The sequence below is a fragment of the Callospermophilus lateralis genome, chromosome 18 (genome assembly GCF_048772815.1).
Source record: "Callospermophilus lateralis isolate mCalLat2 chromosome 18, mCalLat2.hap1, whole genome shotgun sequence".
Classification (NCBI taxonomy): Eukaryota; Metazoa; Chordata; class Mammalia; order Rodentia; family Sciuridae; genus Callospermophilus; species Callospermophilus lateralis.
The window spans coordinates 59983756-60011391 of record NC_135322.1 but is presented as its reverse complement, the minus strand read 5'-3'; the positions used below and the strand labels follow the sequence as shown (position 1 = coordinate 60011391).

The following is a 27636-nucleotide window of genomic DNA, read 5'->3' as shown; positions in this document are numbered from 1 at the left end:
CGCTGAGGTTTGGCTGCCAGGAGGAGTGTCCTTGAGAGCCGCCTCGTTGGTCCTTTTCCTTGTCTGGTTATTCTTTGGAGAAGCTTCTTCCTTCCAGGCACAGTAAGATGTTCTAGACCAACCTGTGCCTTGTCTGTCTGGCCCTGAGGCAGTCCGCTCTCTCCTCTGGTTTCCGGGGATCATTATTGAGAAAACCAACATGTGGGATCCAGGTGTGCTGATCCTACGGGGTTTCATTTCTTCTAAGCACCCCCAGCAGCAGACTGAAGAGAGGTGCATCTCCATCCAGGAGTTTGTACAGATGCTGCAGCTCCATCCTCTCCCCACCGGATTCTTCTTGTCTTCCTCCATCCTACCTTCATATGTCCCTTCTTTCATTATTTGTTATTGCAAATACTGGAAACTGCCTAAATGCGCAACCACAGATTTGTGGAATAAATTAAAGTGTGTCCAGATAGTAGAATATTATGCACCTATAAGAAAGGAAGAGAACTATCCTTATGAAATAATAGGGGGTAAATTTCCAAACGTATTTTCAGTGAAGAAAGGAAAGGCTAAAAATATTCTGTTTCTCCACCTCATGTATTTACTTATTTCTCAACCTATACTAGTCCTAAAATAATTTCAGAATTGCTCCACCCTTACTACTCTGAAAAACAAGTCCACTAAGAAAAATTCAAGATTTATTCAATGGCTTATAGTCATAATAGTGCATCCAAAAATTGTCTGTGTTAATTCTGTTCCCACCTCAGAGTGGCTATATTATTAATTTGAAATATGATTACATTTATTTCTTTATATTTAATTTATTTTCCTCCATCTTCATTGATTTTATTTTATGCCTTAATGCATTTTAACATACTTCCCCAAAATCAAAAAGATCTGTTCAACAAAGGGCCACACCTTCCCCACCTCTCCTCTGGTCTCCTGTCAACCACATGTCAATAACCAATGCCATTGTTTTCTGATTTATTTTTCCTGTGTTTATTTTTGTAAAAGTAAGCAGATTTATCTGTGTTCATTTCCCATCCTTCTTACACTAAAGACAAAATATTTTTAGCGTTTCTTTTCTTCACTTGAAAATATGTTTGGAAATTATTCCCTGTTAGTTCATAGAGATGGTTCTCTTCCTCTTTTTATAGGTTCATATTGTATGTTCCACTATGTGGACACACCTTAGTTTATTCCACCAATCTGTGCTTGGATATTTAGGTAGTTTCCAGTATTTGCAATAACAAATAATGCTATAAACAATAATCTCATGCATGTACATTTTTGCTCACTTCGAGGTACATGTTTTGTGGTGAGTTTATAGAGTCAGGTTGACTAGTAGAGAAAGTGCAGAGACAATTCTGTCAGCTCTTGCCGGTGTTTCTTCAGAGGGTACTGCTTTTCACCCCACTCGCTATCTGGAGACTGCCTGACTCCCTGCATGCTCTCGAGCAGAGGATGATGTCAAGAGGTAGAGTTTTCAGTGCAGTTTTAATTCTTCATTTCTTTTATTACAAATTTTAATTTGCATTATTCCTTTGAGTGAAGTTGAAGTTTTTTTGTTTTTTTTTATATTCAAGGACCATATTGATGTAATGTTTGTGGATTGTTTGTGTCTTTTGTTTGAGGGCTTTTTGGTCTTTTCATCTCCAGTGTGTGAAAGCTCTTTATGGTCCGGGGATGTTAGTCCTTAATTTGTGATACACAGTATTTTTCCCTCTTTGATTTTTAATTAGTTCTTTCTCCTGCTCACTGTCTTTATTTCCTTTATTTCTGCTTTTGTTGGAGAGATTCTTGTTTATTTAAATGCATCTTTCTTGCGTCTACTCCCCAAGTCCTTGATGGGGTGCAGGCTCCCCCCCCCCCCCCCCCCCCCCCCCGCCATCTCAGATCACTCAGCTGGTGCTAGGCAGTTGGGGCCTGGAGGGTGGGAGGGGTCCGCTCATCCCTTGGCCAACAGCCCTGAGCCTGGGCCCCCTCCCGTCCTGCAGTGCCGCAGGGAAGACACTCAGTCCTGTCCCTTCCACAGCCCCAGCTGCCCCCTCCCTGCGGCTGGCCTTGGTGGCTGTGCCTGAGGATGCTCTGCCTCTTGTGCCCAGAGGTGATGATCTCCTCTGGGAGCCAGCTTCCCGCCTCTGCTCTCTCTGCCCTCCGCGTGGGAGCGCAGGGGTGGAAGACTCCTCGTACTTTGAAGAGAGGCCTGGAGGGAAGCGGGGCGGAGGCTGGCGTGGTGGGATTCCAACCCTGGACACGCGGCCTGCGTGGTCCTTTCCCGTACTTGCCGGCAGTCCTCCAGGCAGGAATGGCGCCTCCCGTTCCTCAGGTGGGACAGTAGAGGCCCCCAGGTTGCCCAGCCCTGCAGCCTCGAGAGGGAATGTGGGGTTTGCATGCAGGTGGTGCCCTCCATTGGGCTTCCTGGACTCCTCGGGCTGGGACGCCCGTCTTCAGCCTGGGCTTTGCGGGGGACTGCGAGGCAGCTTGTCTTGGCTTCCCTCCTTGCCACCTCTAGCAGCGTGGGGGTTCCTAGCATGAGCAGAGTCACCCTGCTGTCAGCTCTTCGATTGAACAAGTTCAAAACAGCCCTGCAGAGTGGGTCCTGTGAACCGCAGGTGAGGACGTGGGGCTCGGTGGCCTCCCGATTCCTCCTAGGTAGCAAGCTCAGGGCTGGGGTTCCCCCGGGTCTGACTGCAGAGCCTGCACCTGGCACTTCCAGGATGTTCTGTCCCAAGGCACCTCGCTGCCAACTTGGTGCAGTCTCAGAGGCACAAGGCCCGGTGGCGGGAGGGCCTCTTGACGGCACATGGGGCTGCAGTCTGCAGGACACATTCCCCTGCATCTGCAGGACACATTTCCCTGCATCTCCTGGACACATTCCCCTGCATCTCCTGGAGGAGGTTTCTAAGTCGTGAGTGGCTTGGCCACATGATGGGGTCCAAGCACCCAGAAAGCTCTTTGCCCTTTTTAGCCCAGCATCCTCCCAAGGTGACATCAGCCTGCGAGCTAAGAGTCCTGAAGGAATGGCAGGTCTGCTGTCCTTGGATGGTTTTGTGGGTTACTGGGTCAGGGGATCCCAGGACCCTCGGCTCTGGGGACTACTTCACCCTGTGCTCCAATGGGAAGGCCATGGACTTTGATAAGTAGGGTGAACTTGTCAAATACACCTTGGGTTTTTTAATTTTTATTTATTTATTTATTTTGAGATTGAACTCAGGGGCACTCAACCACTGAGCCACATCCCCAGCTCCGCTTTGTATTTTATTCAGAGACAGGTCTCACTGAGTTACTTAGTGCCTCACTTTTGCTGAGTCTGACTTTGAACTTGGCATCCTCCTGCCTCAGCCTCCAGAGCCTCTGGGATTACAGGCATGTGCCACTGTGCCCAGCTGTAACCTTTTTTTTTTATATATTTTTTAATTGTGGGTGGACACAGTATCTTAACTCTTTCATTTGTTTGTTTTTATGTGGTGCTGAGGACCAAACGCAGTGCCTCACATGTGCAAAGCAAGGTCTCTGCAAGAGCCCCAGCCCAGCCACCCTGTCGTGTTCTGATCTGTTATTTTAGGTGTTAGTCACTGTTCACCCCCATGCCCACCAGAGCAGGCAGCCTTTCCCTCTCGGTGCTGGAACCCCACCACCTAGAGGACAGCTGGCCCGTAATCAGATTTCAAACGAATGGATACGGTGGGACGGCCAGCCCCAGTCCTCCTCCCATTCAGAAGCTGTGCGGCACCCAGTGAGTTGTTCGCTTATTTTGTCTGTGAAGTGGACCCACAGTGGCCGCTCCACAGGACTGTTGAGTGCTGCAGAGCTGCTCAGTACGGGGCGCCCGAGTCTCCCTCCCTCGCGTGGTGACACTGTGGGTCAGCTGGGAGGCAGCCTGGCCGGCCTGGAAGTAGAGAGGGTTCCATGCTCCGAGCCCTGACTTCTTGGCAGGTGAGGTCCAGGTGGCCTCGGGCAGCTCTCTCACGGGAACCACTGCAAACAGGGCCGTGGCATGGCTCTGCCCAGGCCGCTGCAGAGACTGTGCCCAGTGGGGTCAGGAAGCTCTGCCCTGTCACCCAGCGTCCAAAGTTCACCCTGAAGAGACTGCTCCCTGGACAGGAGCCTTTTAATTAAACACGGTGTTCACTCCTGAAGTTCGTTACTGTCCCCCCGGGTGGCAGGAGCTGCATCTTGATTTGACAAAGCCCAGTTGCTTTGAGTAATGGAAAAGTACAAAATGAGGTGGCTTCACAGAAGCTGCGGGGACATGGGCACCTCTGCTGTGCCCTGCAGCTCTGGTGCCCACAGGGTCTATGTGGTATGAGGCAGCTCACCTCCTGGGGACAGTCGTGCAAGGGGCCCAGTGCCCAACACCCAGCAGTGCCCAGCACCCAGCTCTGCCTGCCTTTGTTTCAGTGCCTGAGACGCCAAGACCCCCAGTGCTGATTCACAGTCTGAGCTCTGTTGCTTCACAGCCCTTTGGCCAAAAGCAAGTGAGGAGAAGCGTCTGGGCCCACCCAGAGGGTGACTTGGGGCTCTGGGTCTGGGCAGCACCTCCCATGGCTTCCAGGTGCCTCAGGTATTGTGAGGAGCAGGGTGTGGGTGTCCCAGTGCTGTTCCCTAAAGACCCGACATTGTTTAGAGAAAGATTCACACTAGCTGCAGGTACTGCCAGACCCTGTGCTTCGCGGGCCGCGATGGTGAGAGAGCAAATCAGAGCCCCCCTTATTCACTGTAGACTGCATGTGGGTTTGTGAAACACGGCAGCCGATTTGATCCTGCACCTTGAGGATTGGAACATGGAGCACGCCCCTGGAGCCTGGGTCTGGCACTCAGCTGCTGCTTGGGGACTTCTTTCCCATCCCAGCCACAGAGAGCGCATAGGAAGGGCTCCTCTGAGCTTCCTCACACCCGCCCCGCAGTCTGCAAGGCCTGGAGAGGTCATGTCCCCCTACAGGAAGCAGTCCCCGGCTCCCACCTGGCAGGAAGGCTGACACCTCAGTGAGATTTCCAGGTCTTCCTCAGCACACAGGGCTAGAGGAAAACTGCCACACCTGGCCCCAGAGTGGCTCCTGGTGACAGTGATGGTGACGGGAGAATCCCTGGGCTGTCTGGAGCCTGGTTCTTAGTGCCTGGCCCTAGGGCTGCCCAAGCAGCGAGGGTGACCCTGACGCACACCCAGTGTCAGAACCGCTGGGGAAGTTCTCAAGCCTGCCAGAATTGCCCGGGAAGTGCTGCTCTGGAATGAGCTTAATTTGGAAAATATACCCTTTAAGATAAACTCTACTTTTTAAATAGTTTTACAATGACAGAAAGATTGGAGAGCTGGCTGAGTTCCTGTGCCCCCACCGGGCCTCTGTTTGCGTCTTACCGTCTGAGCCTGGCACCGTGGCCAAGGAGCAGGAATAGCAACGTGTCGGTAGGAGCACCTGCACTTCCTAGAGCCTCCACTCTGGAGCTGAGCCTGTCCCAGAACCCCGTCCAGTGTGCTGGGTACGGTGCACGCAGGTGTCGCGTCCCCGTGAGCTTCCCGGCTCTGACGTCTCACGTTGTTCTTCTTGATGATCCGTAGGGTGTCCCTCCACTGGGGTTTGTGTGGTGGTCTTCTGGCCTGGTGTCCCTCCCGGCGTTGCGGGGGTGGTTTTGTTGTTTGAGTCTTGCTTCTGCTCTGGCACCGTGTCTTGGGTGCTTCCTGCTCTGGCCCTGGAGCCAGCCACTTCTCCAGGGTTCCCTGGGGTGGGGGGGAGCCCAGCTCGGAGGCCCACTTGTGCTGTCGAGGTTGGGATGTCACTGGTTCTGGGCCCTCCGCTGAGAGGGAGGGGTGCAGTGTGGCCGTACGCTCACGCACAGGTGGTTGTGTGCACGACCTCCCTTCCTGAGTTACTCTAGTTTGCTTGCGACATCTGCCACTCTCGCCCAGTGCCCTGTGGATCATTCTGGCCTCCTGCTTTGCTTCTCTGTGAACTCCACCCTGGTGAAGACCTTGTTCCCCCATCTGCTGTTCATTAGCTGAATCGTCCCGTCGTCGTCTACCTGGACCCGTAGGATGGGAATCGTGAACCCTGGCCTCTGGCAGCGGCCGTATGGGTTGGAGTACGGGGCTCATCTGGAGGCTCATTTCCCCTTCGTCTTGTGGACTCCACTCATTCCTCAGGCCGCCAGGGTCAGCACCTTGCTCCCCAACCTCCAGCGAGGTGGTTCCACACATACACAGCACAGCTGGGTTCTCTGCCACGTTCTGCATTCTCTGCAGGATCCTGCAGCCTCCTACATGACATTGCGAATGTGCATGCTTGAAGTTTGCGCTCGGGCTACAAAGTTTTTGTTTTTTGACAAGCACCTTCTGTCTGGTGTTCTCCATTTCAGTGTCATCCAGAATTTTTTCCCTGCTCTAAAAATCCCCTCTGCTTTACCCACTCAACTCTCCCCTTGTTCTGAACCGCTAGAAACCACTGATGTTTTTGTAGATTTACAGTTTCATCATTCCTAGAACACCATTCAGTTGGAGTTTCAGACTGACTTCTTTTATCTGGATGTACACTGAAAATTCACACATCATATTGTGGCTTGCTGGCCGATTTCTTTTTGTCACTGAGTGCTTTTCCATTATATTTGCATATTCTCTCCCCTATTAAAGGACATATTGGTTACTTGCAGTCTGGGGTGATTGTGAATAAAGCTGCATTTTTTTGGTTGGTTTTGTTACTGTTTTGTGGCTGTAAGATTCCCAAACATCTGGGTCCATGAATATCTACAAGTGGTGATTGCTGTGTCCTGTGCTGAGGCTGCGTTCAGCCTTTCAAGAGAAGACCCAACCTCTTACCATAGGGCTCTCCCATTTCATGTTCCCGTCGGCAGTGAGGTGACTCCTGTGGCTCTCTGTCCTCATTCGCACTTGGTACTGTTAGTCTTTTGGATGCTGGCTGACCTGGGGTACATGTAGGGGTCTCCCAGATGACCTGGGGGACATGTAGGGGGTTCTCCCAGCTGACCTGGTGTACACGTGGGGGGTCTCCCAGCTGACCTGGTGTATGCATAGGGGGGTCTCCTGGCTGACCTGGGGTACACATAGGGGTCTCCCAGATGACCTGGGGTACATGTAGGGGGTCTCCTAGCTGACCTGGGGTATGTGCAGGTCCCCTGGCTGACATTTCTTTGCCTTAATTCCCTCATGACTGGATGGTGCCTGCTGTGTGGCCTGCCTGCCACCTGCCTGGCTCCTCTGGCGGCGCTGCAGACCTTTTGCCCCTTGGTCAATGGGTTGTTAGTTTTCTTACTGTTGCTTTTTAAGAGTCCTTTGACATTTTGGATATAAAAATCTGTCAGGTCCATATTTGCAAAATATTTCCACTCAGTAACAGACTTCAGCAATGATCTTCCAGGAACTGGCGTTTTTAATTTTAACACTCGACTTATGAATTTCTTATTTCATGGAACTTGTGTTTGTTGCTGTATCTAAAAACTCACTGCCAAACCCAAAGTTGCTTGGGTTTCATCCTTTTACCTTCTCAGAGTTTGCAGTTTTTCATTACACTTATGTCGGGGCCCAGGTTGAAAAGGCGTCAGGTCCTGTTAAGGTCATCTTCTTCTTTTGCAAACGCACCCCCATCAGTTTTAGTACCATTTGTTGGAAAAGTCTGTCCTTTCTGCACTAAAGCGTCTTCGCTCCCACATCAGGATCGCCCCCTGCCTTGGCCTGGGCCTGTTTCTAGGGTCTCTGTTTGGGTGGGTTGGCCCCACTCCACCCTCTCTCCTGTGCTACACTGTGGCTTTGTGTTAAGTCTCCACAGTGGGTCCTGGGAATCCTCCAGCTTGGCTCTAACTCTTCAGTATCGTCTTGGTTATTCCAGATCTTTTCCTTCCTAAATATCATTTAGGACTAGTTTGACAATACGTGTAGAGTAGCTTATGGGATTTTGATTGGGATTGCATTGAACCTATAGATCAAGTGGGGCGGAACTGACATCTTAAAATCTGGGGTACTCACATTCATGGACAGAGAATATCCCTGGATTTATTTAGATCTTCTTTGATTTTTCTTGTCAGAGTTTTGTAGTTTTCCACCTATAGTTCTTGTACATATTTTATTACATTTGTACCTAAACATTTCATATTCTGGGTGGTAAATAACACTGTTTTTTAAATGTCATGTTCCAGTTGTTCTTTGCTCGCATGTGGAAAAGTAACGACTTGCACATTGACCTTCTATGTCAGGACCCTTCTGAATTTGCCTGTTGGTTCCAGGAATGGTGGTGATTGGGGTTCCCCCCTTTTTATTCTTTGGTGCTTTCTACATAAACAGTCTTGCCATTTTCAACTGAAAGTCATTTCGTTTCTGCCTTCTTGACCCTATAATGTTTCACTTCCTTTTTTGGTCCTGTGCACTAGCCAGGATTTCCAAGGTGATGTTGAGAGAGGACATTCTCTCCTTGCTTCCTACCTTAAGGAGGAGGCCCATAGTTTCCCATAACTGGGTGTGGTGCCAGCAGGAGGAGTTTTATAAGCAGGGAAGCACCTTGTATTGGATTTGGTCAGATGTGTTTTTTTGCATCAGTCGATGCAATGAGATGATTTTTCTTCTTTAGCCCTCTGATGTGGTAGACTGTGTAGGTTGATGTCCAGCTGTTGATCCAGCTTGCGTACACCTTGCTAGCATTGGTTTGCTGATATTTTGTGGGACCCTTTCGCATCCGTGTTCATGAGACACATTGGTCCGTGGTCGTTTTCTCAGGACATCTTCACCTGGTTTTGGTAGTGGAGTAGTGGCAGCCCCGGGGATGAGTTGGGAAGTGTTCCTTGGATTCTGTGTTCTGGAATGGACCATGGAGGACTGGTGTGATTTCCTCCATAAATGTTTGAAGGACTCACTTGGGCTAGTGCACTCTCCTTTAGAAGATGCCTGACGGCTTCAGTTTATTTAATAAAGTCCTGTTGAAACCATGTGCTTCCCCTCATGTGTATGTTGGGAGTTTGTGTCTTTCGAGGCGTTGGTGCGTCTCATCTAACCCGTGGAATGCATGGGTGGAAGTTCATGGCATTTCTCATCTTATCCTCTTAATTCCTTGGGATCAACAGTCACCTCTCTCTCTCTCTCCTTCTTCCCCTTGATTGGGAAGTGTTTTAAAAATACTCTTTGAGCCTCTTCCCGTGTGGGCTTCGGGTGGAGGTTTGGGGTGGGATTGCTCTCCCGGGATGCTCCAGAGCTCCTTGCAGCTCCTAGATAGCCTAGAGACTGTTGCATCCATGTCCTGCCCTTTGCTGTTTGCTTTCAGACTTTCATCCAGGGCACTCTGGCTGTTTGTGAAGTGCACAGCCGCTGTGTTGATTCAGAAGAGGAGAGGGCAGACGTGAGGACCCTGCCTGCCTGGCCCTCCCCCTCCTTAGCTCAGGGCAGCCCCCGGGAAGCGCTGGGGCCTCAAGACCCCATTCCTGGCTCAGGACATAGCTCAGGTTGGACCAAGGCTGGCAGCTTGTGTTGTTCCTGTTCTCACCTTTGTCAGAGGTGTCCATCCTTGGACAGGGCTACCTCCCAAGTGGCCAGTGGGTTCCCTGTTGCTCACTGGCCAGCGTGCTAAAGAGGGGCTCAGGACCATGCAGCTGGATCCTGCTCTGAATTTGGAGAGACAGCATTTAGCCCCAGTCTCTACCCCAGAACAGAGCGTGCACAAGTGTCCCAGGTACGGCTGGCCTCTCCACGGAAAACCAGGTGCTCCCTGCTCGCACTCCTGGGGGATCGTGGTTGATGTCAGTTTCTCACTTTGTGCTTCTGATTTGAAAGGTTCTGCACTGACCAACGGGGGACTGAGCCTGCACAGCCCCATGAAGAGGAAGCTGGAGACAGAAAAGGATTATGTCTTTGACAAGAGGCTCAGGTACAGCGTCCGGCAGAACGAGAGCAACTGTCGGTTTCGAGACATCGTGGTGCGGAAGGAGGAGGGCTTCACACACATCCTGCTGTCCAGCCAGACCTCAGACAACAACGCCCTGACCCCGGAGGTAAGGGCCGTGGCTGGAGGGGCGGGCAGTCTGGGGACGTCATCCCAGACCTCCTTTCCCACCTGCAGTACCCTGTGGGAACGGGGTGGGGGTCGCCACAGAGTGGGCTCTGGGGGACATGGCTGAGGGGTGGCCACTCACCAAGCTGGCATTGCTTGGTGCATTCAGTACCCTCAGGGAGCCCTGGAAGTGGAATGGGGTGCGGTGCTGTGTCCTCGACCCTGTGGTCACGTGTCTTGTCCTTATGATTTACGGAGACTGTGGTTCTTTTGTGGAACTGTGGGCCTGAGAGTCTGGGGTGACTGACGGACTGTGAGAGGAGCCAGCTGATGCTGCGGGCTGTGGGGCAACCCTTGGTAAAGGCTGGCTTCCCTTTTACTAGGCCTGGAGTTTGGGGGTCTCTCCTCCTCCACCTTTAGCAGAAGCATCCCTGGGTCCTCTCCCCTGTAGACCTCTGTGTGGGATCACAGGAGTCCAGAGGGCGGGCTTTACCCATTGGGGCTTTGCACTTGTCATACCCCCAAAATCCTGTTATTTTAAGCTCATCGTGAAGCATCCGCATGAGACCAGTTCTTGGATTTTTTACTTTTTAAAAGCATACTTTAAAAGACACCGCGTTTTCCTTCTAGAAATCGAGAGAGCAGACACATGCCAGTTCCTTCCCTCTTCGGTGCAGCTTCGTGTTTTCCACTCATCCCTGAAATCAAAGACCACCTGTGCCTGACTGATCTGAGGTGCACGGGTCCTCACCCGCTGAGCCATTCCTCGTCAGCACTGGCCATTTCAGATGGGAGGGAAGGGGCAAGAGCTGTTGATCCCATAATTTCCATGCTCTCACCCACAGTGGATGGCCTCTGGGTGAGCCGGCCAACTGGGTAAAGTTGCCAAAGGAGGTTCTGGAGTCTGATAGGCCTGGGTTTGAATCTGTACTCCACCGGCTTGCCACTGTGTTACCTTGGGAAGTTGTTCTGCCTCTCTGAACCTCCTCATTCATGGAAGTCCCACAGGACCTTCCTTGTGAGCTTAGAGATGACGTGTGCAAAGAGGCTCCTGGTACATGGGGGTATCCAGCAAATGCTCCAGTTCTGGTTAAGATAAAACAGAGGCCACTGACTGGTCATCAGCAGGATCCATTTACTCATTAGTGGAGAACCTGGAAGGAGGCCACTTTCACCCTCACAGCTGAAATTCTTTTCCTAGCTGTATATCTGATATCAGGTGAAATTCATGCATTATTGGACGTGTTAACAAGATTTTGAGGCAACCCATCTTTGAAATCTGGTTAGAATCTTCTGTGACCACACAACCTTGCATTCCATGTGTCTGCAAAACCAGCACCACGTGGACCATGCCTCCATCTGCTGCCAGTGGGAGAAGTAACTGGGCTTAACTGGCACCACAGCTGAGCAGCCGCCGAGGGCTTTGATGGTCGAGCACAGTGAAGTGAGTCCTGGGGAAGCAGCTTCCTAGGCAGCCTGTGGGAGCAGGGTGACCCAGCGCTGTCTTTTCAAAGCAGTCCTTCAAAGGAATTGACACTTTTATGTCCTTGAGGTTGTAGGGTGGAATCTGGTCAGTTCTTAAGAAGCCATGAAAGCTTTTGCCCCGTTGTCCCAGTGTGAAGTTCAGGCTTCTTTCTTCAGCCACCACACCTTTCTTGACCATATTTTAACTACTTCCTTCCTGGTTGAACTACGGCTTTTTCAAATTTTTCTGTTGTCCTTTGTATTCCTAATTCTCACTGCATATGTATGATTTGGTTCAAATATGAGATATCCCCCAAAAGCACCTGTCGATACAGGAACATTCAGAGGAAAAATGATTGGGCTATGAGAGCGGTCACCTAATCAGTCCACCCCAGTCTGAATGGACTGCAGTAGGCGATAACTGTAGGCAGGTGGGGCGTGGCTGGAGGACATGGGTCACTGGGGGTGTGCCCTGGAAGGGTGTGTCTTCCCTGTGGCCCCTCCCACCCCACCATGAGCTGAGCAGATGTGCTGCCTCACCTTGGGCCAAGAACATTGGAATTAGCCAATAAGCTCCAAATAAACTTTCCCTCCTCTGAGATATTCTTGTCGGGTATTTTGATCACTGGGATAGAAAAGCTGACTAAAATCATCTGACTAAAAGCAGCCAACAGTACCCATGCCACAGTCTGAACGTTGTGCTGCCGTGAAATTTTCTCCACCAGATTGATTCATCACCATATTTAAACTCAGCCTCCACACAAAGTCTCAGGGCAGGGACAAAATATAGACTAGCACATTACTGGAATCTAACACGTGTGGCCTCTTAGCAATTTCCAGTGGAGTCCTGATTTCCATCTGAAACCTCATCAGCATGATCTTTTTTGTCCATATTCCTGTGAGCATTCTGGTCTCCATTGCCTGATAAGCTCTGCTTACAACATTCTTAGCTTTTGTCTAGCCTGCTTCCCCAGACATTTCTAAGCATATCTCCTAAACCAACTCCAAAGGCTTCTGAACCACATGGTCGGGTATACTAACAACAGTGACCCCACTGCTTGGTGCCAATTTTCTATGTCTCTCAGCTTTCTGTCACTGTGACAGAATACCTGAGGAAAAACAACTTAAAAGAAGGAAGATTTTTTTAGTGCTGAGTAATATTCCATTGTGTATAAATGCCACATGGCATTTGCAGGCAAATGGATGGCATTAGAGCAGATTATGCTAAGTGAAGTTAGCCAATCCCTAAAAAACAAATGCCAAATGTCTTCTCTGATATAAGGGGGGTGACTCAAAATGGGAAAGGGAGGAAGAGCATGAGAAGAAGACTACCACTAAAAAGGGAAGAGAGGTGGGAGGGGAAAAGAGGGAGAAGGGGAGTTGCGTGGAAGATGGAAGGAGAACCTCATTGTTATACAGAATACATAGATGATGTTGTGATGAGAAAAAAAAAGTGTGTCACATTAGATTGGATAGAGAGAAAGGATGGGAGAGGAGGAGAGGAGGAGGGAGGATAGGAAGGGCAGCAGAATAGAATAGACATCACGATTGATGTGTGTACATTCCATGTATGTATTATATATCAAAATACATTCTGCTGTCATGTATGACTAAAAATAAATAAATAAATAAATAAAATAAATCACGTGGATCAAAAAAAAAGAAGGAAGATTTATTTTGGCTCTGTTTCAGAGGCTCTGTACTGTTTCTGGGTCTGTGGTAAGGCAGAGCATCATGGTAGAAGGATGTGGTAGAGGAAAGATATTTGTCTTGTGGCATCTAGAAACAGAGATAGAGAGCAAGAAAAGGTCCAGAGACAAAATATATCCTTCAAAGGCATGCCGGCAGTTGCCCACCTCTTCCAACAAGGCCCCACCTCCTGAAGTTTCTATCACATCCCAGTAGTGACACCGCCAGGGATTAAGCCTTTAACACGTGAGTCTTTGAGGGAGATTCCAGATCCAATATGCACTTGTTAAATTCCGTCACGTGAAGAGTTCTGAACTAAGGGCCATGAGGTATATAGAGACGAGTGAAGCACCATCATAGCTTTTATGGGATTGTGTCAGTTACCTACTGCTGTGTAACACATTGCCCTAAACTCCTCACCTTAAAACAGTGCATTTATTGTCTCACATTTCCGTGGGTTGGGAATCTGGCTGTGGCTTAGCTGGGTGCCTGGGGCTCCGGGTCCCCCACAGGTGGTAGTAAAGGTGTTGGCTGGGGTTGTGGTCTCATTGGAGGGCCTAATTCCAAGATCACCAGTGTGTCTTTTTGACAAGCCTCAGTCTTCAATGACCAGAGACATCCGTTCCCTGCCTTGTAGGCCCCAGGGTTGCTCATGGTATGGAAGCCCACTTCCTCCAGAGCCAGTGCTCCAGGAGACAGCAAGAGAAGGTGGCCCAGACAGAGCTATGGTCGTTTGGTCACCTCACCTTCTCTTGAAAGTGACATCCCATTGCTTTGGAATATTCTGTTAGAAGCAGATTGTGAGGTCTGGTCCTCACTCAAGGGTAGGGGATTACATAGGGCGTGAAGACCAGGCGAGGGGTCCATGAGGCCCGTCTCAGATGTGGACCATCACAGGGGTCTCGGTCACACAGAAAGCAGAGAAGGCGAGAATGTGCACATTCTGCAGGGGCTCATGAGAGACTGAGGCTAGCTGGGGATTTGGGGAGGTCCCTCATGGTGGCTTGCTTTTGAGATGGTCCTGGGGTGACTGGATCCTCGGCAGAAGGAACCCTGGTTCTACCCCTGTACTCGGCGTCTGGTTCCAAACCCATGGCTGATCTGAAGCTGGGAGTCATGCTGGGGAAGTGGGCTCTCTCTGCAGACGCTCACAGCAGGTGCAGGCGGCACCTAAGAAGGGCAGAGCATGGACAGGAAATGCAGAGGAGGCGCTTAGGCCTTCCAAGTACAAGGCCATCCACGACCATCGTCCCAGTCACACAGCGGAGGCTCTGAGGGGACCGTGACCTTGGAGGAGCACGCTCCACAGGAGCAGCACATTGTGCATCAGAAGGCAAAGGAGTAGAGGAATTCTAGAACACTTCACTTTAAACACGGCAGTTACTTTATAAAATTTGGAGTCCTTCAAGAAAGTGGAACGTCGGCCATGGGTCACCTTGAGTTCTCAGCACAAGAAGAGCAAAGGGAAGGTGCGCTGATGAGGCACAACTGCTGGTCTCTTACTCCGTGGTGTCAGTAAAACACACCACTTTCAGTTAATTCATAAGGATGCAGCTGTGTTGCCTTGTTTTTACAGACTGACTGGTAAGCGCGGCCTTAGCAGAGGCCCCTCTGAGTCACGATGGAATTGCAGTCCGTAGCTTTGCAGCGGGGTTTTCCTGTATTGGCCTCTGAGAAAAACTGAGTTCATATGTAGGTGAGAGCGTGCCTATTTCTGGAGGCAGATGGATTAAAGGAACTGCAAGATAGTGGCCTGCTCACTTTTTTGATGTCAAAATGAACATCTGTGGCTTACACCCTATTAGCAAGCAATGTGCTCCTCCGGTCCTTCCAGCAGAGCTGGGGCCTGCAGAGTCTTGACTCAGGTTGCTACCTGGCCCTATCTTTCCCATTAAAATACATCCATTTAAGTCATCCCTATCTTTCCCATTAAAATACATCCATTTAAGGGTGTGGGTCTGAATTTGGATGGTAGTCTTGCTCTTAGTGCTGGTGTGCCTTGGACAACTTTCTTCACCTCTCTGAATCTTCATTGCCTCACCTGCGAGGTTGAGATGCTGTTTTCTACCTTGCAGAGTTTGTTTGTGATACAGTATTAGGTGGCAATTTCCTGATGCAGTTCCTGGAATTCTAGGTGCTTAATAAGTGGGGTTCTTTTAAAAGTATAATTTAAAAAACAAAGCTCTCAGAGGATCCCCCCAAGACCCTCCAGTCATGCCTGTTGAATGATTACTGATGACCCCAGGAAAGCCTGTCCCATGCTGTTTTCCCTGAGACGGGAAGCTCATGCAGGTGAGCTCCGTGGCTTGATTCCTGTTGCCACTTAGAGTTCCTCCTTCCCTAACTTCCCGAACTCCTTCCTCAATTGAGTGACTGAGATTTCTCCAGTTTATCCCCCTTCACTGTAATTCCATTATCTAAAAATTCTGTGCACACATAGTGACATCTAGATGGGATCACCCGCTCCACACCAGTCTTAAGCCCCAACCTTGGCACCCCCTCCCTGGACATTCCCTGGTTTCTCACACAGTAGCATTGCCGCCACCCCGGAGTTAATCCGTGTCAGTGTTGTCATTGTCACTGGGACGGTGGAAGATGGTTGGGGTTGGCTGCAGGGCTTTCAGTGCTTGGTGGCTGTCAAGCCCCTGGTGAGGCAGCCTTGACCGTGGTGAGGAGCACGCGGCGGAAGAAGCCCGTTGGCCTCATGGCACTCAGGAAGCAAAAAGAGAAAAGAAGGGGCCAGGGTCACACTGTCCCCTCCCCGCCCAGGGACACAACCTCCTTCCACTAGGCCCCACCTCCTAAGGATTCCGCCACCTCCCAGGGAGCCAGCCTGTAACTCTGGAGCCTCTGGGGACGGCCCAGATCCAAGCTTCAGCATGGCTCTGTGTGGGTTCCCACGTGGGTTTCTTTTTCTCCGGCTTCTTTGCTGTTTTGCACCTAGTTCTCCTCTTGAAGGACATCCCTTACAGGGTGGGGTGTGGTGTGTGTCTCAGAGGCTAAGCCTCGGACTGAAAATGCCGCCTCCTCACCCCTGCCCCTGAGTGGCGCTGGCGCTGGGTGGAGAGCCTGACGTTGGGTGACCTCCCTGGACTCCGGCCTCCTGTCAGACGTCGGCCCTGGGGAGGGAGCCTTCTTACCTGCGGGTACGTGAAAGCTTCGTTTTGTCTTCGTGTCATGAAGACCCACTCTCCCTTCATCGTTCTTTCTTCTGCTTAACTTTCCGCAGTTCCTGAATTTCAGAATTGAGGTCTGTGACGGGCAGACTGATAGCCTTTCCCCAGAAATGCCCAGTCCTGACGCCCTGGGCCTTGGTTACATGGCGGGGAATCCGGGTCTCAGAGGGAACGGGGATGCTCATCAGCCGCCCTGACACGAAGGTAGCAGGATCACCTGGAGGGTGACTTCCTGGAGGGCCCAGTGGATCCAGGGCCCTTCACTGTAGAAGACGGAGGCAGAGGAGCCGCTCTCCGAGAAGTGCCAGGAGGGAACGTGAGCAGGACCGTGCTGCCCGTGGCTGGCTCTGGGGAAGAGGCAGGGCCTGAGCCAATTCGGCCACCTCTGGTTGCTGGAGAAGGCAGGGAAATGGTCCCTCCCGCCAGCCTCAGGGCGGGAGTGCAGCGTGCCTGGGTTTGCTCCCGCTTTTCCTCTTTGGATCCTGCCTCTGCCCTGTCTCTGTGACCTCCTGAGAGAACCCTGGGCCTGACATGCTGGGCGTGACCTTCCCGTGACGTCTTGCCCCTGCTCCTGTGCTCTAGGTGCCAGATGGTGACTTCAGATCTCAGGTCACTTGCCCTCCCTTCACTTCTTCAGTTTGTCACTGTGAGAAGCTGTTACTCTTTAAGCCTGGCTTCCCGCGACCTTCTCTTCCTTCTCTGTGGTTCTCCTGTGTCCTTCCTCTCCCGTCTTTTTCCAGTGTTTTCAGTTGTGGTCTCTTTGAGGTCGGTGTCACCTACAGTCGTCTTCCCGTCCGCGGAGTGCAGACTTGTGTCCCCTTGAGTGCTGTGGGATTTTGGGTCGTGAGCTCAGCCTCGGCAGGGACTGTTTTCCTGGGACAGTCCTCATGCAGTCCCGGTTTCTGTTCTTTCCAGAGGACTTTGACATTCGTTTTGATGGGATACCTCAGGGTTGTCGCCAGCCGAGTCCAGTTTCCATGTTAATTTTTCTGAGGTGGAGATCTCTCTCCTGGGTGGAGGTGATAACTCAGCACTTCAGATCCACATACAGAGCAGGCTTGGCGGTTCAGTTTCTCATGGGAGATCTTTCCTATAGCCGAGATGAATTATTTGTTTGAGCCACGTCTTTGACTGTGGGGAGGGGACAGGTGGCAGAGAGGCTGTGCTGGTTACTGGTTGAGTGGATCAGCACAGCTGTCTGTCTCCACTTCTAGGACTCTAGCAGCCTGGCCACACGACCGTGTGAACTCACCCCAAACTCCTGGGTGCCCAAGAAGAATGGTGTATGTGGGGTGGACCACGTCTGCTGCAGGAGCGGGACTGGAAGGAGTCGGAAAGTGTGAAGGGCTGCTGGGGTCAGTTGACCCAGGGTCCGGACTTTGAGTCTTGGATGACGCTCTGGCCTCTGTGGCCAGCATGCACGTAGCAGGGGTCAGCTTCCGAGTCTGGCTGCACCATAAGCTCTGCTCTCCCCTGTGCTCTGCAGAGTTCATACCCGACTGCTCCAAAAGCCAGACCCTGTTCCTTGGAGGGCATTAGCCAGAGGGCCAAAGTCAGCTTTTTCGCGGCTGTGACTGAAAGACCCCACCAGAATGATTTTAGAGGAGGAAAAGTTTATTCAGGGACTCACAGTTTCAGGAGTCTCTGTTCATAGACAGTCGGCTCCGTTCCTTGGTGCTCGAGGTGAGGCAGAACGTCGTGGTGAAAGAGGGTGGTGCACGGAAGCAGCTCACATGACGATCAGGAAGCAGAGAGACTGCACTTACCAGATCCCAAATATATACCCCAAAGACATGCCCCCAAATCCCACCTCCTCCAGCCCCACCCTACCCACCTTCAGTTACCACTCAGTTATCCCCACCGGGGGATTGCTTCACTGAGTGGGCTAAGCTTCCATGACCCAGGTGTCTCTCCTCCAGACCTCACCTCACATCCAGACCATGACAGTTGCCTCGAGAGGCAGCCTCACCTGTGTTCAGGGCTTCCTGATGTGGGAGAGCAACCTGGGTCTTTTTCTTTGGGGCTTGGAAAGGTGCTGTGCGAGAATTGCTATGTAATGAAGCAAGCAATGATTGAGTGCCCCCTGTATGCCAGGTATCATACTAGGCTCTGAGAATATGGTGGGAGTGAGAGAGACGTCATTGTTGCCCGTATTAAAATCACAGCCTAGCTGGGCAAGCAATACCCCTTTAGTGGCATGAAGGGGAGGAACGGAAGGCTCTTGATCTAGAATTCACCATCCCTCCTAGGAATGGAGCCTGCAGGTGGCCAGAGCATCTTCTGCTTCCTTCAGTCCTCACTTTGGTCCTTGAAAGTGGGTGCTGTGGTCCTCCCCATGGAAGAGGAACCAAGTGCTCTCAGTGTGTCTCAGGTCACATCCCTGGGATGTGACAGAGCCATGGCTCCCAACAGGTTTTCTTACTCCATAGGACCTGAACCCAGGTCTAGCTCTGATGCCAAAGCCTGTTTGCCGTGAGCCACCAACAGGCACTGTGAGGGTCTGGGCTGAACTCAGGACGGACAAGAGTCCAGCTGAACTGAGCCGTGGAGAGAGGCTGCCGACCTCACCTGGGCTGCACGCAGCTATTTTTCCACACCTTGTAAACGGCTCAACTAGCAAATGCCAGAAGAGGATTTGTAGAGATTTACCAGGGATTGCCCGCACCCGGCCTGTCTCCCCGGTCTGAGCCAGTGACCACAGGCTCCTTATTAACTCCTCTGCGTGCTTCGGGAATGGTGTCGGGAGGCTTGGGTGTGATAAGCATTCCCTTCCTCAGGGTGGGCGCTTGCTTGTGTTCAGGCAGACTCCCTTCACTGGCAGAGCAGGTTTGCTCACCTCTGGCCTCAGGGCCTGGCATCCGGCTTCCAGGGCAGACGCTCATCCCTGCCCCTTCACCTCTGCCTGCAGATCATGAAGGAGGTCCGGCGAGCACTGTGCAACGCGGCCACGGACGACAGCAAGCTCCTGCTGCTCAGCGCGGTGGGGAGCGTGTTCTGCAGTGGCCTGGACTACTCCTACCTGATTGGCCGGCTGTCCAGTGACCGGCGGAAGGAGAGCACTCGAATTGCAGAAGCCATCAGGTAAGTTCTGCTCCTGTTGGGGCACATCGGGGTTCTAAGGTTTCCACATTTAGCAGACAAAGAAAGTACAGGTTGCCCAGTTAAATTTGATTGTCAAACAGTGGAACATATTTTTAGCATAAGTTTGTGCCAATGCAATGTTTGGGATCTACTTATGTTTAAAATTATTGGTTATTTACCTGAAATTTGGGTTTTCGTGGGCTATCCTGGCTTTATGTGCAGCCCTAGTCCTCCTGGCTCTCTAGGTCAGATCCCACTCTTACTAGTCTTTTGGTCAGAAGGAGACTTTTCCCCGACTGAGGCCCTGTCGGCTGATGCCCATGTGTTGGGCACCCTCCTCCTCCTGGAGGTCCCTGCTTTGCTTGTCTGGACATTCCTGGGTCCTGGACCTGAAATGGCTGGTTGGCGGGGTGGGGCCAGTGCTCTGGGCAGCTGAGCATCCTTAGACCCTGTGGAGTGGCTCGTTCCCCTCTCCGTTGCCTTTGGGTAAGGTTGGGGTCCTAGTATGACATCGGTGTCCCCTTTGAGACACAAAGTTTTCTCATTTCCCCATTCTTTATAAATGTGTCAAAAGCCAGTGAGGTGACTTCTAGCCAGGCCACTGAGCTGGTCACAGCCATCCCTCAGCGTCCGCTCCAGCACGGGCAGATGTGCTCGCTGCTGTACCTGGCTCAGGGAAACAGACCAGAGACACGGTTTAGTGATGTCCCCTGGTCTCCTCAGAAGGGACACTTAATTCATCCTGAGCCTAGGCTGTTCGTGGGGGATTCTCCGGCCTCCAGCCTCACTGCAGTCTGGCCACGTCACACAGGCTGTGTGTGACGGGGGCCGGGGGAGCAGTTCTCCAGCAGGCGACACTGGAGCGCTTGTGCCGTGGTCCTCGTCCCTGCGTCCCTCTTCAGGGAGCGTCTGCTGGTGCCCTTGCTCAGAGCGCCACGTGCGTCCTGTTGCAGAATGCTTTCCAGAGGGCGCGGGAAGCCTGGTCACCAGCTCGGTGCTGCCCCCAGGCCTGCAAAGCACAGCCCAGCCCCAGTCATAGGCAGTGTGTTCTCTGCTTGGACTCAGTACTGGCTTCTCATGAGTTGAGGGAACCAGCAGCTTCCCCATGATATTTCCCGCCTCAGTAGTGGCCAACAGAACCCACTTCAGGGGACCCAGCGCCCCCCTGCCAGCCTGGCTCAGTCTTGGTCTGAGTGTGATGCCGTCAAGGCCTCCGCTGGATCTCCAGACGCCTGGGTGCACCTACGTGACCTTGTCCCTGGCTGTCACTCCACGCACACTCTGCTCAGAGCAGGCAAACCTCGTGCAACCCCCAAAACATACACCCACATCCAGTCCAAATCCTGGACTCTGCACATGTGACTTTACTTGCAAAAAGGGTCTTTGCAGAAGTTCTAAGTCCTGAGATGAGGTCATCCTGGAATAGAGTGGATCTACACCCAGAGAATGCCCCTAGGAGAGGAGACAGAGTGAGCAGGAGGAGGTGGCCGAAGGCAGAGAGGGAGGGAGGTATCGCCAGCCAAGGAGCTCAGGTGGCCGGCGCCACAGGAGCAGCCAGCCCGCCCACCCCAGGCTTGGGACTCGGGTCTCCACAAGGAGGGGAGTGGTTTCTGTTGTCTGGAGCCTGTCTGTGGTGGCCGTGACAGCAGCCCTGGGAGACTGCTGCTCCTGGGGAAATTGTCACATCTCAGAATGTCCCGCCCATCACCTGGGCTCTCCTCTCAGGCAAGCTCCTTGCCGACCTCCACTCTGGCACCCTAAAGGCCACTCCTTCCAGGGCGCCCTGTTTATCTGCTGGTGGGGTCTATTAGCAGGGGATCCCTGACAGCTGTCGCACAGTGGCCTCTGTCAGTCGTGGGTGGATGTGATGAGGTTGTCCAGTAGGGTTGTGGGGTGGTGCCAGGGCACATGGGAACAGGGACTTGCAGCAGTGTCACTGTGAGCAGGAAACCCAAACAGAAACAGGGGCCCCAGGAGGCTGGAGCCCCCCCATGCTCACCCACCCCTGCAGCTTTTCACCACCAATGAGGTCAGCCTCCCCCTGCATCTGCCTCTAGATCTGCTAAGGCTGAGGGGTGTGGTCTTGCCTCCTGTTCCCCATAGCCTCCCCGTCAGGGTCACAGGACTGACATCCACACCCTTCCAGAGAGTTGGGAACCCAATCTAGAGAGGTGGCGGTGTCAGGGGCAAAAAGGGATGAGAGACATCAGCCACAGGAAGCTGCAGTGGAGACGGGTCTGGGGTCTGGGTCCTGGACTGGCTTCTGACGTCTCCAACTGGGAAACCCAGGGAGCCCCAAAGCAGGGCCCTGCCTACAAGGAGGTGCCAGAGCCCCTAGTCCCACCCAGGGGAGGCACCTCTAGTGGGACGCAGACCTCCCCGTCTCCGCAGCCCGCTGCACACGGGCCAAGCCTGAGGCAGCACAGGGGCTCCTTCCTCATGCTTCATGGGGAGCGGGGGCTAATTTATGGGCTGTGGAGGTGGGAAAGGGGACATCCCTTGGCTCTCTTGTTCCCTGCCCTCAGAGCATGGAGAGGCAAGAGGGCTCCTTTCCCAAACCCAGCTGCCTGGCAGCCCGCGCGGGAGGTCCTGAGCCAGCCGGGGCAGCCCATCTGCTGTGGCAGAGTCCCCCCGCTGTGATGTGCAGCACTGACCAGGAGGTTTCTACACAGGGGTCGAGAGTGCTGAAGGAGGGACAAAAGGACAATACAGAAAAGGTGGTTGTGAGGAGTGGAAGGTGCAGAAGGAGGAGTCAGGGTGTCAGGAGGCAAGATTGACAGCCTCAGCACGGAGGAAGAGACCCAGGCGCGGACAGTGTGGCTGCATGGAGATGAGTGCTCGGGCCACAGAGGGACTGTCAGACCCCGCTCGCTCGAGATAGGAGTCTCAGGCTCCCACTCAGGGGTGCACCCCCGGAGCCCAGGACTTCTTGGTGGGTGGGCTTCCAGGGCAGGGCCTGTGGCTGAGCTGAGTCCCACCCAGCTCCTGCGGGTTCCCAGGTGCATGACGTGTTTACAGGCCCAGCCGTGTCTTGTGCAAGAGCTTCATTCACAGTCCAGCGGGGCGGAACATCTTCTGGACATGGAGCTGTGCCCTTTCTCCGCATGACCTGCGGACGTCCCTAGGGGTTGTCCCATGCTCTTGTGTTCCCACCCGCTCCCCCTCCTTGCCTAAGGAAAGCAAGCACACAGGGCGGTGCTGGCTCACTCTGCAGGTGTTTGATGGACTAGCAGAGGTCAGTCGGGGAGCAGATGTGGTCCATTCCCAGAAGCCTCTCCCCAGAACCATCCTGAAAGAGGCTGCCCTCACCTGAACTTGGCATGATGGTGTGCTGTCTTGTCCAGTGTGGGGTTTAGGAAGGTGGCATGGGCTAGTGGCACCCACAAGGTGTGCGGAGGCCGCTACCTGGACACCTGCTAGTGGTATGGCCTTCAGCTCTTCTCCCGTCTCACTGAGGCCACTGGCTCCTGTGGAAAATGGGGATCATCCCATGATGGCCCTAGCCCCCTTGGTGGGCTGCCCGCTGAAGCGCAATCAGGTTCCCTGCATGAACGCTCCTGGCACTTACCAAGCCTAGAGCATTAGACGTGAAGAGTCACGATCATTTTTGTCAGGCCTTCAGCCATGGGTCAGAGCTGCGCGGAGCCTGACTACTTGGGCTCCCGAGACCCCTCAGTGCCGGTTGCTGAGTGCATCTGTGCTCCCAGGCCTGGTCTGCCGACTCGCCTCTGAGACTTGGCAGTAAAGGAGCTGCCTTCAGAGCCCTGGTCAAAGAGAGTGGTGGGTGGCTCACAGAAGAAATGCCGGTGCTCCGGGTGACATCCGCACATCCCACGAGCAGTTTGCCTTGAGTCTCCCTTAGGGTGTGTGGGCTGGGCTTTGTCTTTTAATTCTGATGCAGCCCCATGGGGAGCCAGGATAGGTGTTTCCATTTTACAGAGGGAGAAATTGAGGCTCCAGAGGAGACCTGGCAGCCGGTCCTCTGTTCAATTAAGGGGCAGAGTTGATATTTGACCCCACATCTTTCAAATTTTGAATTCCTTTCCCTTCTGCCACATCAGAGCAGCCTAGCAGCTGGTCAGGCAGCAGCTCAGGGCTTGTGCTGAGCAGGAGAAACTGTAAAGGCCGGGGTCAGCCTGATGGCCCTGGATACTGGGAAGATGGCGAGCCATCTCGCGCCCAGCCCTGCCGCGGCCGTCAGATCAGATACCTGAGCCGCAGGCGTGTAATGCAGTATCCTGTTTGCTGTCTGGCTCCCCCGTCCCTGGGGCCTTCGAGATAGAGATCTGCCGCCCGAGGTGAGGGAATAGGAGGGGAGGGCCACCTTCACTAGGCGTTTTATACCAAGGAAACGAAGTGAGGGGTAGAGGAATGAACAGGAGCTGCACTCTCAGGTGCAGTCTGAGCCCCGTGTGGCTGGGCCCCAGCACCCCGCTTCATGGTCCCCGATGCCCTGGCCCAGGCTCAGGTGGCAAACCCCAAAGCAGAGGGCTGTTGAGTCCTCAGGGAAAGGCTCTCGGAGGTGAGGGCTCCGGTTGGTTCCGGAAGGACTGTGGCACAGATGGCAGAGCCAGGTAATGGGCACACCTGGGAGGCCCCCCAAAGGGTCTTGGCCGTCACGGACCCTGTCACTGAAAATGTTCAACAAAGGTGGGATGGGGCTTCCTCGGGACGTGGTGCTGGGAGTTCTGTACCAAGTAGAAAAATTGGCTCAGAGAGTCGGAAAGTCCTTCCCAAGTCTGAGATCCACTGTTCTGGAATTGTATCGGCACAGGAACGAGATGTCTGATGAAAACCACCAAAGCCTAGGGTTCCAAGGATCCTAGAAAGAACCCCCAATCCAAATTACACTGGTGAAAAGCAAGCCAGTGACATAACCTAAAGTCTAACTGTGAGGTTGGGAAATGAAGCCAGGAGTCGGCTGTCAGGGGGTCGGGATGCCAGGACTCTCTGTAGGGGTGTCTTTGTAGGTCAGCCGCGGTGAGGCCAGCAGTGACTGAGACCACATGATGCCCAAGCCTGGTACAAAGCTGTGTGCTTTCATGATGACTTGTACAGGTCATATGACATCCCTAGTCCCAGCAGAATATGAAGGGATCTCACAGTAGACTCCAATGCCAGCATGTCAGTGTGATACCCACATCTCTTGATGTGAGTTACAGGAGGATCTTTAACTTTCTATTAGTTAAATATTGGCTGCTATAACTCAACTATGATAGAAATTTACTTCTTGGTTATGTAAACCTGAAACAGATGTTACTGATCATCCTGTGGCTGTCATCCAAAAGATGACTGAGGACTGTGGCTCCACTACTGTCTTCCCAGACTGCATGCTCATTTAGGTGGCAGGGCTTGGAGGACTCAGTGGTGGGAGACTGAGCACTTGGAAGTGGTTTCTACTCCATACCTAGTTGCAAGGGAGGCTGTGTTCTACCAGCAGACTCAGAAAAAAGAAAGAAGAGATGGATTTGGTGAAGAGTTAGTGTCCTTGCCTGCAGTCCTTGCTGTCCTTCTGGGAGACTCATGTATTTCTTCAACAGCTGTTCACTGAGCATGAATTTCAATATTGATGGAAACCCAGCAGTGCCCCGGGCAGACCTAAGGGTGTCCTTAAGGAGCTAAAAGGAATAAGGTTTCCAAAGCAAATGATTCCAAAGCAGATAATCAGTAGGGTAGTTGCAAATTGATAATGGTATTTCCAAGAACTCTTGGAGGCCTTTGTGGCTCGTGCACCGTGAGGAGGGTCAGGAGCCACGTAAGAGAAGCCTGAGAGGTCAGTCAGGGCAGAGCAAGGTTGTGAGCAGCTGGATTTTATTCTTGTGAGTTCTTGATAGCTTCTAGTCTTCGGTCTGAGAATAATGGGGGACACTGGCTTTACTAGACATTGTGGCTCTTTCCTGCACATCCAGATGAATATTAACAGTTTATAGATCTTATCTAGCAACTAGGGGAAGGCAAAAAGCCTTGAAGGCAGAGGAAGAAGAGCTGATTCTACATGGGAGGTAGAGATGTGTACAAGAGGTCAGGGAGACAGCGTGTTGCCACACCCTGTGGTCACTATTCCCGAGGCCTAATGCCTGTGGGCAGCCCAGCACCTTCCCAGTGGGTTCAGAGTCACCCTGGGGAATGCAGACCCTCATTAGCATCATGGGATCACCCTCAGTGACTCTGGCATCCGTAGGTGGTGCAGAATCTTTGATGTCACTAGCCCACCCGTGGCCACCATTTGAAGCATGAGTCCCCTCCTCAGCTTGGCCCTGGTGCTCACTGAGCCAGAGCAGGGTTCCTGTAAGAGCAGGGGTCTCTGCCTCCCAGAGCCACCCCATTCTGCTCTGGGCCAGGGGTATGTGGACATTCTTTCTCTCTTCTTGTTGGATTTGTCTCTGGGACATCCTTCTGTTGGCTCTGGCTCTGGTTCTGGTTTGGAACCCGAGCATTCAGGTCCACCTGTGTCACTGTCTAGGGTGTCTGTATCATTCACTGTCCATGAGGTAACTCTCGAGAGTAGACAGGAGGCCGTGGGAGCTGGGCACGGTGCTGGGACATTGCACAAGACCTGAGCCAACTGAGACAGCCACCACACAGGGCCTCTGTGCCCAGAGAAATGAGGCCCTGCCTGATCTCTGCTCACCTCTGACATCTGGAGTGTGCATCGCAGCACCTGGGAGAATCGGGGGCATCCAGAGGGGCTCAGCAAGCTGAGGCTGCCTGGTAAAGAGGTGTTCTTTCTCCCCCAGGGACTTTGTGAAGGCCTTTATTCAGTTTAAGAAGCCTATTGTGGTGGCCATCAACGGGCCAGCCCTGGGCCTGGGTGCCTCCATTCTGCCTCTCTGTGACATCGTGTGGGCCAGCGAGAAGGCCTGGTTTCAGACACCCTACGCCACCATCCGCCTCACGCCCGCTGGCTGCTCCTCCTACACCTTCCCCCAGATCCTGGGTGTGGCGCTGGTAAGTCTCCCCTTTCCCAGGGGCCTCTCTTTCTGGGACGATACATTGGGTCCTGGCAGGATACCCCCGTCTTAGGTTAAGATGTGGCTTCTTAGGGCTAGAAACCTGGGGGCCCTGTTAGCCTGCAGCTCTGTCTCACTGGGCTGAGGCTGGGCTGGTGTCAAGGCCTCCGAGCTGGGTGGGAATGACCCCCCTCGAGGCTGTGCACTCCTTGAGCGCCCCGGTGTGCCAGGCTTTCCACCCAGTGCCGCCTCACCGTCGAGTGGCAAGAAGACCCTTTCCCTGTTCCGTCCCAGCCAGGGGCTGCCCTCCTCTCCAGCTCCTCCCCATGCCTGTGGTCACAGAAATGAGGGGGACAAGCTCTTGCTGACGGTTCTGTCTGGCTCCTTCTGCGGAGTTTACTCATCCGTTCACTCACTCACTCCTGCTTCCCGAGACTGAGGACGGCCACACGCTCTTAAACCTCTGGCGAACACAGTAGAGGCTATGGCCAGCCTAATACCTTTCTCTACACTGGCCTGAAGGATTGTCCTCTGGGTCACCAGGAACCATGAGTGACAGTCAGAATGGGGAGAGAGACTTACGAAAAGATCCGGAGGCCAGAGAGTCGGGCAGCTCACACCTGCCTGGGAGAGGCCAGTGTTCAGGGTGAGTGGAGTCGGGAGGAGCAGAGGGGGCAGAGCAGGAGGAAAGGTGCTGTCTGCCCCGGGAGGGAGGTGGGGGCTCATTTCAGAGGAGATGTGCACCCTCATTAGCTCCTGGCTGTAAGCTTCTGCTGGGCACTGCCATGGGCATGTCTGTGCCCAGGACCTTTTTTGTGTAGCTCCTCCCAGACAGTGTGTTGGTCAGATTTCCACTGCTGTGACAAAATACCTGGGACAATCAGCTTACGAAGGGGAAAGGCTTTATTTTGGCATGCAGTCCTGGAGGTTCCAGTCTGTGCTCGGTTGGACCCACTGTTTTGGCCCTGTGGCAAGGCAGCACATCCCGGTGGCAGTGTGTGCTGGAGCAGAGCTGCTCTCCTCATGGTAACTGGAAGAGAGAGAGAGAGAGAGAGAGAGAGAGAGAGAGAGAGAGAGAGGGAGGGAGGGAGGGGAAGTGACCGGGGTCCATCATCCCTCCAAGGGCACACCCCCATGACCCCAAACCTCCCACTAGGCCCAGCCTCTTAAAGGTTCTGCCATCTCCCAAGAACACCAAGCTGGGGACCATGCACTGGACACATGGGCCATTAGGGTTTTGTGAGGATCAAAACTAAGCCAGGCGTACTGGTGAATGCCTGTAATCCCAGTTGCTTGGGAGGCTGAGGA

General features: G+C 52.9%; 1 protein-coding gene across 1 annotated transcript in view; it reads left to right on the top strand.

The window, feature by feature from the left end:
- Cdyl2 (chromodomain Y like 2) overlaps positions 1 to 27636 on the top strand; it is a 160325-nt gene that overhangs the window by 127301 nt on the left and 5388 nt on the right. The window contains exons 3-5 of the mRNA XM_076838661.2: positions 9752 to 9969; positions 19206 to 19378; positions 26116 to 26326. Of these exons, the coding sequence (XP_076694776.1) occupies positions 9752 to 9969; positions 19206 to 19378; positions 26116 to 26326 (602 nt within the window). The remainder of the gene's footprint in view (positions 1 to 9751; positions 9970 to 19205; positions 19379 to 26115; positions 26327 to 27636) is intronic.